The 11,046-nt window shown below is 46.0% G+C and overlaps 1 protein-coding gene across 1 annotated transcript in view; it reads left to right on the forward strand.

Annotated features, from left to right (window-relative positions):
- The window catches only part of UBAP1 (ubiquitin associated protein 1), a 28,290-nt gene extending 17,280 nt beyond the window's left edge, over nt 1–11,010 (forward strand). Inside the window, exons 4-7 of the mRNA XM_083466104.1 lie at nt 1,996–2,916; nt 6,962–7,162; nt 7,848–7,949; nt 9,765–11,010. Of these exons, the coding sequence (XP_083322230.1) occupies nt 1,996–2,916; nt 6,962–7,162; nt 7,848–7,949; nt 9,765–9,905 (1,365 nt within the window). The 3' untranslated portion in view covers nt 9,906–11,010. The remainder of the gene's footprint in view (nt 1–1,995; nt 2,917–6,961; nt 7,163–7,847; nt 7,950–9,764) is intronic.
- Nucleotides 11,011–11,046: the final 36 nt, after the last annotated feature.

Below are 11,046 nucleotides of genomic sequence, written 5' to 3' on the forward strand. Positions count from 1 at the left end.
CCCTGTGCCTGCTTTAATCCATCTCAAAGCCAGATAAGGAGAAGTAGCTTCTGAAGCAAGCTCAAGTCTTCAATGCAACATCCACCTTTGTTAACCAACAGCAGAAAATTCTTATTGAAGATAAGGAAAAAGAACCGCTTCCCTTGCTTGATTTAAGGGTGTTCTAAAAGTTGCTGGATAAAGGCTTTGTCTTCACAGCTGGTTGATATTGGCCTCACTTAACCTTTGCAAACTGTAAGATAATACATTTAAGGGTTTTAATCCTGTTCCAGGTGAATGTTATCCACTAGCACAGGGGGAGTCTGCCTTATTATTTCTGTATAGTTTTAAAAAATAAATCCTTGCATGCTCTGAAGAAGCAAACAGCAATTTCAGGTCATTTGGAACTGACAACTCTGAAAGACCCTCTAGGTTTTAAAAATAAATAAGTCATGGAGTAGAAAAAGGTTTTTTAAAAAGGGAATTATTCCTATTTAATAACTTAATATTCGGTTAATATTTCATAAAAGAGAAGTATACAATATTGAGTATAATTCATGATGATTATAATCAATAAATCATTGCATTTACTGGCAACCAGACTCCTGCAACATGGTCCTGCTTCATCTGGGCCTCACCTTTATTGTGTAAATAAATGCACAAGAGAAGAAAATCTGTGCTGATATCAGCAGCTCTTATTTTTTCTTTAATATATTTGACCACAAGGTTCCACTTACTTAGCATTAGCACTTCTTTACCACCCTCCTCCTTTTCTCCTAACATTGCTGTAGTTTAATCATTCCCACTTGTCCCCATAATCTCATAATTAATTCTGTTTTAGTTGGGCTTTGGCTTTCCTTCCAGCACATGGCGTATAATATTCGGTTTGATTAGATTATTTAATTTCTGTGCCGCTCAATATATTAAAAATATATCTAAGCGATGAACAAACAGAAGCAACAACAAACAGCTTAACAAAATATTACAGAAATACAGTTGCATATAAAATAATACATTAATACAGTTACTAATACATATATAAATCAATATCAGTTCATTTTCCTTCTGACACACTCTTCCTCTCAGCCTCTGGGTTCTCACAAATTCTCAGCTCACCCATAAAAGTCTCACAACAAGAAGAGTTCCTGGAAACAGCAGTCATCACCCTAGTATCTGTTTGTTTGTTTGTTTTCCGTCCTTCACCCTAAGGCCATAGGGCAGGTTACAACATTAAAAGCACAACATTAAAAACAGTTTAAAACCATGTACAACCATTATTACTAGGCTATCTGTCAGTATGCTATATATATATATATATATATGTATGTATACGTATGTATTTATCATTCACTGATGTTCTGAAATTAGTTTTTAATGTTGTACACCCCCATGGGATATTTTGATATTTATTTGGTATATAAATGGAATGATGTAGGTCCTAAGAACCTAAACCTCATGTGTAAAGAGGTGCCCTTTCAGCATTCTCCAAAAGCAGTATAATGAAGGCGCAGAAGCATCTCTGTATCTGGTATACTTTCAGTCTTCTGTGTTTCACGTTGGCTCTTGGTTCTGTGCAACGTATCTTGACATCTCACGGCCCGTAATAGGTACGGGCAACTGTGGTGATTCTCCTCTCCCACCCTGGCCAAGCTGCCATGTTAGCATAGGCTAAAAAATTTTGGGGGACAAACTGGAGTGCTCACCCTCAGTTTGGTAGTAGGTCCCAAATTGCTTATACACTTAGCCATGTCATTAGAGGTAACCCCCCCCCCCCCGCTTTCTTGAGAGAGTGTGACATTGCTCATTCTCCTTAGTGTCTCAGCAGCCTTTGGCATCATTGCTCACAGTATCCTCCTGAAAAGGTTCTTGAAATTGTAGGCATTGATCCTCAGTAGTTCCATTCCTAATTTGGCAGGGGTTGATTTCCAAAGTAAGCTTTGGAGAAGATGTGTTTGCCAGCATAGCTCCTGCAGCTCTTTCTTACCTTGTTGTCTTGCGTTTTCCTCTCCCCCCCAGTATGACTTCTCCTTGGAAAAGAGGACTATTGAGTGGGCTGAGAACATTAAACGAATCCAGGCTGCCCAGCAAGATGCTGAGCAGAGGGCTGAGGAGGCCCTAGCAAATAAAAAAGCAACCTTCGAGGAGCAGAAGCAAGCAGGCTTCCCGGACAGCGGCTGCCCAGAGAACGCTGTTCCGCCTCCCATCAACCCCATCATTGCTAGCCTGCATCACAACTACATCCTCATTCCTACCCCTGCCAACAGCAGCACCGCAAAGCAGAAAGTTCTGAGCCCGCCCCATGCGAAGGCTGATTTCAACCCAGCGGATTTCGAGTGCGAGGAAGACCCCTTTGACAAACTGGAATTAAAAACACTCGACGATAGAGAAGAGCTGAAGAACATTCTCCAGCTCCACGTTGGTACTCCGGGGCCAATCGTGGCCCAACTTCTAGACAGTAGCTTGCCCAAAGTAGCACCTGAGTCCGTATTACAAGACCAGGAGGTCTTGGCGTCTTTGGAAAGGGCCAGTTTGGACCTCAAGCCCCTTCACAAACCAAACGGTCTTATCGCTTTACCGCAGCTGGGGGGTTGTGAAAAAATGTCCCTGTCTTCCAAAGTGTCCCTCTCACCCGTGACGTCGGTGAGCAATATCAAGTCGCTCTCCTTCCCGAAGCTCGACTCGGACGAGGGCGACTTGCAGGCGGCAAAGCTGGCGAGCACCTTCCCCGGCACAGCCTGCCTTCGCAACGGCACTCTCCTCAGCTCGTTGCAGAGCAAAGCCAGCGAACTGAATGGGCACCACGTGGCTGGGCTCTCTGACCTCAGCGTGGACGGTGGCCCAGAGGCACAGACGTTGCCCCCCACGTCCAGACTGCCTTCCCTGCCCAGCTCAGTAGCATGTACAGATGAAATCCCAGCGCTCACCGCAGCCACGGTGGTAAGTTCCTGCGCAACTGAAAACGTTGCTTTCGGATTGGAGACCTTGATGTGGGCAGGGGAGGGAATGGCTGGGTTGGGCCGCAGCTGGCTAAAATAACCCAAATCACATTTAGATGCCTTGTTGCCATGCTGTTGCTGTTGGGGTGATCGATGTGTTGTATTGCATGGGGGTCTATGGCGAGTCTTCCTTCCTGCACCTAATGTCTACAGGTGCCCTTATGTTCGGTATTTTTGTGTTTTTATACTGTAAACTGCCCTGTGATCTTAGGATGAAGGGTGGTACAGTCATACCTCGGGTTAGAGACGCTTCAGGTTGCACGTTTTCGGGTTGTGCACCGTGCCGAACCCAAAAGTACCGGAACGAGTTACTTCTGGGTTTCGGTGCATGCGCAGAAGCACCAAATTGTGACCTGCATGTGCGCAGACTTGGCGCTGCGGGTTGCAAATATGCCTCCCGCACGGATCATGTTTGCAACCTGAGTGTCCACTGTATATAAATACAATATACCGTATAATAAATTGATGAAAGCAAATGTTGGTTCTGCAGGGCATGCAAGTGTACACCCCTTCCCTCCATAGCCGCTATTCTGCCACTAATATTGCCTGGCTAGCTTCGTGTTTTTGCAGAACAAGCTAGTGAGGGTTGCTGTGGTTCAGATTTAGTTGGCATCGTGGCTGAATGTACAATCTGGTGCGTTCCATGGCTTTCCCTGCGGATGGCTATGCAGCCTGTACCAGGGTGTGCAATGGAAACTAATTTCTAGAAAGCTGGGCACCTTTAAAGCCTTAAATACAGGCGTCACGTGAAGAAGAAGAAGAAGAAGAGTTTGGATTTGATATCCCGCCTTTCACTCCCCTTCAGGAGTCTCAAAGCGGCTAACATTCTCCTTTCCCTTCCTCCCCCACAACAAACACTCTGTGAGGTGAGTGGGGCTGAGAGACTTCACAGAAGTGTGACTGGCCCAAGGTCACCCAGCAGCTGCATGTGGAGGAGTGGAGACACGAACCCGGTTTCCCAGATTACGTGACTACCGCTCTTAACCACTACACCTTATGCAGGGGTTACATTCCGGGCCCCCATATGCATAAGTGAAAATCAAGTCAGTGGGTAGCATCCTCTTAAAAGCCTCTAAACACCTGTTCCTGCTCTCCAGCTCTCTCACCATACAACTGTCCCTTAAAGCTCTGGGGCTGGTTGGAGGACATGCGGAAAAGCAGCTGCTGCTCCCATGCATGTGTCAGCTGCTAGCCAGGGAGGCTGAGCAGCCTTTAAAACGCCCCACTGTGCTTCAGGTTTCCTTGGGGGTTCCTCTGCCCTCACCGAAGTCCTCTTTGTTCTCTGGGGAGGGTGTCCTCACAAGCCACAAGGACTCTCTAGCTCTCGTATGCCATTTCCTGGTTTGAATTTATTTTTTAATCCCTGGCGTCACACGTATACATGGTCATGCGTGATTCAATCATGCTGTTGTGGACTAGGGCCCTTTTCAATATGAGGTTGGTTCTAGCATACAAAAACTTATTATACCATAATAAAATTGGTTGGGCCTTAAGGTGCCACAAGACTTCTTTTCATGTAAAAACAAAATCAACAAAACTCGGCCCCTTGGAGAGGGCGTTGTTAGCATTTGCCCAGCAAGCTGAAATGTTGCAGTGAGTTGAGTATATTTCCCAGTAGAGATTATCCTGATTCTTGGCCTGTGTGGATTAAGCATAATCCTATTGCGCATCCTGGAAGTTATTTTTACAAGGCTTCTTCCTATGACGAGTCTCTGAAATGTGAGTTCTGGCCGTGCAGGTATGAGAGCTCATTCGTAACTTTCCCTGCAGCAGAGTCTCTTGTCGGTTCTTGCCTTAGTTGTTACTTCTCCTCTGGGTTTTCTTGTTTTAGGAAATCCCTTTAAAGGGAATCCTCCTTTTTGCAGGACCTGCTTTTTCTCCAGCTGCTTATCTCCAGCGTGTAATTGATTCTGCCTGTCTTACTGATCTTGCTGGCATGGCAAAAGCTGGCAGTATGCCTACCTATACAGGGGCTTTGTCTAGTTTACACTGAACTGTGTTTGCCTTTAGGGAAATCTTGAAACAAGGCAGTCAGGTTGGGAGAGTACTTGATCTCCATAAATGTGTCCCCAGGTTAGTTCTTCTAGGTACGCTTACTACTTTTTTTGGGTTTTCTGGCAGGTAAATGGTAAACAGGCCAGCTCATTGGGGTTTTTGTTTTACATTGGCAGACTAAAGAGGGGTCCCTCTCCTCCCAATGCTGTCATTCAAGGATGAATTGATTTCAAGAAAGCTGACTAATAGCTAAGGATTAAAAAGAGCAATGCAATTTATTGATAGGTTCCCATTTTGAAAACTATATATTCCAGCTAGTTGCTCTGCAACTAGAACACACTTGGAAATAGGGCTGGGCGATATATCAATATATCGTCCAAAACCGGTTTGAAGTTCACATTGTGATAACTGTTTCATAATATTTGACCTGGCAATATATTGTGAATTGCAATGTGTGTGAGGGCTGTTATCATCAGCTAAACATTGCAGTCTACCACAATGTCTGAAATAAGGGTGGAATTATACAGAGGTGAACAGGACAGTGTCCTGGTAGTTGCTACTACTTAGGGGTCTAAAACAGATAAATGACTATATTATCAATCACTGCCACTGCAACTGCTCCCGCCGCTGCCACGAGGCCTTGCAGGCTGTCTCTCCTACTGCTGACATGTCCCATGGCAAGGCCTGCGAGGTCACCGCTGTTTCTGCCACCACCGCTTCTGCTGCCAAGCAGGCCTTCTGGCAGACCCAGATTATTTGTATTCACTATGACTCATCGCCGTACTTTGGATTGTCCTGAATAACACAATTTGGTATCCAAGCCCAAAACCACGAGTCCTGTTTGGATGCATTTTGGCTTGCCTGCTGATGAAACTGTGTAGTGATTGATATCATCATTTATCCATTTTAGATCCCTAAGTAGCAGCAGTTGACAGGACATTATCCTGTTCGCCTCTGCGTAGTTCCTTCCTTATTCCAGATATCATGATATATCGCTGTATCACGATATTCAACTGGTGATTTATTGCGATACTGAAAACCAATATTGCACAGCCCTACTTGGAATTAGATTGTGTCTTAAAGTTAACACAAAGCAGCCTTGTATGCAAGTACTTGCCTGCTAGAGGCAGGTCACAAGGAATTCCATAGCAGCAAGCGAAGCCAACTCGCTTCGCTTCTGTGCTTGACATGGAAAAAAAGGAGTTTCCCTTCTCTGGCCTCCATGGAAATGCAACAGGCTTCTGTAGGGGAAAAGGGGTAGGTTGCTTTGTCCTTTATAGCAGCATATATCATTCTGTTCTAGTCCCCAACAGGGACTTGCTTGCCATGCATTGGTCATTCTGGTTTGGCAAGGATATGAAATCAAATGTTGCCGGGAGGTGCTGTCTTTCTTGGCCTTGCCCCTTTCTGAGGTAATGAGTCTTGCTGTGGCTTCCTGTCCAGTTATTAGCCAGGCCAAGATTAGCTTTAGACATGGAGGGACCTCATGTGGTTCTTGGAGGAGCTGTGCATGGAGCCCAAAAGTAACTCTCCTGTAACTCTCCACCTTGTTCTTCAGCTGTTGGCTATTATTTGCCCACAGAGGAGGAGGGGATTGACCACAGATCAATCACATTCTATTACAGTCATACCTTGGGTTACAGACGCTTCAGGTTGTGCGTTTTCGGGCTGCGCACTGTGCCAAACCCGGAAGTACCGTAACAGGTTACTTCTGGGTTTCGGCGCATGTGCAGAAGCACTAAATCACGCTTTGCGCAGAAGCACCGAATTGCAACCTGCGTGTTCGCAGATGCGGCGCTGTGGGTTGCGAACGCTGCGAGTTGCAAACGTGCCTCCCGCACGGATCACATTCGCAACCCAAGTATCAACTGTATTGTCCAATGGCTATTAAGGGTTTATAGGAAGACTTCTGCACTGACTTACATTGAGACTGCAGCATCCCAATTTCTCTCTCTTCCTGAAAGAGGTTTGTTTCCCTCTTGTTCAACTAGGTAACTCACCAAAGTTTCCTGACGTCTCAAGTGCCCAATACCACCAGCTGTGCAAAACGGCCCGGCGGCTCCACGTATATCAACGTGCTGCAGGCCCTTTCCTCTAGTGAGCGGCAGTGTGTTGAAACTGTTGTCAACATGGGCTATTCCTACGATGATGTCCTGAAAGCAATGAAGAAGAAGGGCCAGAACATAGAACAGGTAAGAGGAGCCTTTTCCCTGCTTAAGCAAGCCAGGAAAAGGAAGCGAGACTGGATGAAAGCCAACTTTGGCCTTAGTTTGGGTTTTGAATGGTAGATGCTCTACAATGTCTGAAAGGATGTGGGTTTTAGAGCCTTGCATCCTACACATCTCGGTAATACTGGGCCCAAGAACTTTCATTATGCTTTCATTATGTCTGTGACAAGTGTTCCTTGTAGCCAATTGAACTTAAAACAATCTCTGAATTGTGGCGACTGGGAGAGGGCATTATAACTCAGTGGTAAATTTCTTGTTTTGCTTGTAGAAGGTCCCAGGTTTAGCATTTCAAGCCAAAGGAACGTGGGTGCCAGAGATTGGTCAAAAAACTGTTATCTAAATCCTTGGGGAGCTGCTGTCAGCGAGAGTAGATTCTCCTGGGCTAGATGGAGCAGTGGTCTGACCTGGTATAGCTTCATCTCCTTGTACTCAAAAAATATCAGTGCAGGTGTGATTTTGCATGGCCCAAGCAGGTTTGTTTGTGTAGCTTCTCCCTCCTCTTCAGCCTTTCATGTGGATAACCTGTCACTAAGAACCAGTGACAGAAACCCCCAATAAGCTTCAGATAATTGTTAGAAAAGGCTTGTTAGTGGGATCATGCTTGCGGAGCGACTGCCTCAGTTCCTTTCTGTCCTGTTCCTCCTTGTAGGTCCTTGACTACCTGTTTGTCCATGGGCAGCTCTGCGAGAAGGGCTTTGATCCACTCCTTGTAGAAGCTGCTCTTGAAATGTATCAGTGTTCAGAGGAGAAGGTGAGTTTTCAGCTGCTGGATGCGCAGTGGTGCTGTAGAACCCGTGATTCAGCTTAATCATGTGTGCTTGGCTTGCTAATCTTACTGGTGCTGCTCTTTGACTGTAGCGACTGTCAAATCCTCTGGCTTGTATTCTGAATATCAGGAGCAGTTGTCTTGCACTTGTGACGCTTTCATTGTAATCTGCTCCCTGCCAGATTCATCCCAGGCTCAGGGTGGAGCTAGGGTCTGGTGCCTTGCATGACAACATCTGAGGAAAGGAGCACCACAGTAGAAATCCTGTTCCCCATTTCAGAAACAGATGTACCTTGTGCTCTAGGTGGAACTGAGAATAACCACTTCTCACCACCTGGGTCTTAAGTGTGACAGTGCTGGACCTACCTCTTTCAAATCCGAACCAGTGAAGGTCCTGTGTGAGTGTCTGGAGGCGGTTGGAGGATGGATGGCGGCCAACAGATTGAAGTTGAATCCTGACAAGACAGAAGTACTGTTCTTGGGGGACAGAGGGCGGGCGGGTGTGGGGGATTCCCTGGTCCTGAATGGGGTAACTGTGTCCCTGAAGGACCAGGTGCGCAGCCTGAGAGTCATTTTGGACTCACAGCTGTCCATGGAGGCGCAGGTCAATTCTGTGTCCAGGGCAGCTGTCTGCCAGCTCCATCTGGTACACAGGCTGAGACCCTCCCTGCCCGCGGACTGTCTCGCCAGAGTGGTGCATGCTCTAGTTATCTCCCAGTTGGACTACTGCAATGCGCTCTATGTGGGGCTACATCTGAAAGCGACCTGGAAACTACAACTAATCCAGAATGCGGCAGCTAGACTGGTGACTGGGGGCGGCCGCCGAGACCATATAACACCGGTCTTGAAAGACCTACACTGGCTCCCAGTAGGTTTCTGAGCACAATTCAAAGTGTTGGTGTTGACCTTTAAAGCCCTAAACGGCCTCGGTCCAGTATATCTGAAGGAGCGTCTCCAACTCCATCGTTCTGCCTGGACACTGAGGTCCAGCTCCGAGGGCCTTCTGGCAAGAAGCCAAGTTACAGGGAACCAGGCAGAGGGCCTTCTCGGTAGTGGCACCTGCCCTGTGGAACGCCCCCCCCCCCCCAGATGTCAAAGAGAAAAATAGCTACCAAACTTTTAGAAGACATTTGAAGGCAGCCCTGTTTAGGGAAGCTTTTAATGTTTAATAGGTTATTGCATTTTAGCGTTCTTTTGGAAGCCGCCCAGAGTGGGTGGGGAAACCCAGCCAGATGGGCAGGGTATAAATAAATTATTATTATTGTTGTTATTATTATTACCCCAGACCATAGTTCTGTTCCATATGAGGGAGTAAGACTCCATCAACAGGCATCACACCCCAATTCTTGGATATGAGAACCACCCACCAGGGGTTCTTTGGTCTTGTTAGGATGCAGCTTCAGTTTGTCCCCCTCATCCAGCCCTTTGCTACCTCCAATCACTGGGTCATCTCCAGTAGTGGTTTCATTGGGTTCAGATGGTATCCACTGGCTTCATATAAATTTATTTAGGTGTGTAATGCCCAGGTTGCTAAGAACTGTCTAACTTAAGAGATCCGTCTGGCTCTTACTTAATGTAATTGTATTCTTAAGTGTCTTTTAATTGCTTGGATGCAAATTCCTAAATGTCATGTCTTGGAAGTTCTTGCATGGGGCTCTGTGCTTTTCCGTGGCTACTCTTTAATGATGGAAGACTGATCCAGAGACACTCAGTAGGATATAAGTAATCTTCCTTCCAGATGGGGGTCTCTTCCTAGCATGCTCTTAAAGATGTCCTCTTCCTTTCCCCCCTTTTTCATAGACAACAGAACTTCTCCAGCTAATGAGTAAATTTAAAGAAATGGGATTTGAATTGAAAGACATTAAAGAGGTTTTATTATTACACAACAATGACCAGAACAATGCACTGGAAGATCTAATGACCCGAGCAGGAGCCAGTTGAAGAATGCGGGACGGAGCACAGACATTGCCCTGCTCACCAGACCCTTTGCCGCCACCATCATGTGGCTCTCCCTGCAGGCATTGGAAGGAGGACAACACTGCAAGGATCCTGCCTTTCCCAGATGCTGAGAGCGCTGGGGGAGCAGCTCCGTGGGCTCCAGGGTGCTATTCCCAGCGGAGAGACCCCAGCCCACGTTCTTCGATTAAAGTTTTAAGTGTCCTTTCCTAAGTTTCCTTTTTTTGGCTCGGCCACGGAGAATCTTGACTGGAGTTGTACATAGTCAGACCAGGCTAGTTGTATTTCTCCCCATCCCACTCCCACGTCTTGCACTGGACTCAGCCTGGCTCTGAAACGAACAATGCTTTGGCTCCTTGAAGCTGCTTTCATTTGTGCGTCTGCTTCTACTGAAAACATTTGACCCTTGGTCAAGATTAACACAAGTCCACCTTTAGTGCAATGGAATTTCGGTTTGATTTGGTGGAGGGGGGGAGGCTTTGGTTGAAGGTTAGCGTGTAATTTAAGTGTGACACTGGTTCTGAAACTGCCTCTATGCATACAGAGAAGCTGCACTGCTTCCTTTTCTGGTGTTTTGGCCCTGGCTGCCCACACGCTCCGGCCAGTGTGCTTGAACAGATAAGTTCTCAGAACAGGTAAGCTGTGAAACCCCCCCTGGACCCCTTCCTTGCCCACTGGCTGGTTTCTGAAGTCTGAGGAAGAGGCTTGAACCTCTTGGCTCTACTGTCCTCCCCAGACTGGTAGGTTTTATTATTATTATTATTTAAGCAGAGACCCATCTGGGAACTCAGCTACTCCATTAGTTTAAAATAAATACAGTGTGAAATTGGAGGTCTGTCTTTCAAGCACTTTCTTTTTAATATTCACTGCATTGGTTCCTTTTTTTCCACACTGCTATAGTAATCATTAATCTATTAACATCTAGTAATAGAAATCAGACTTTTGGTTTTGATAGTACAATAGTGTATTATGTTGTACATGGTTAAAAGATCTAAATACATAAAAAAATATAAGCAGTCTTGATATTTGGAGTAATTTGCTAAGTATTTTGGTTCTGCAGAAAGAGATACTAATAAAACCTTAAAATGTGGCTGCTGGTCTCCTGCTCTAGAGGTTTAGCGGTAGG

The sequence above is a fragment of the Podarcis liolepis genome (genome assembly GCF_965112155.1).
Source record: "Podarcis liolepis genome assembly, chromosome: 11".
Classification (NCBI taxonomy): domain Eukaryota; kingdom Metazoa; phylum Chordata; class Lepidosauria; order Squamata; family Lacertidae; genus Podarcis; species Podarcis liolepis.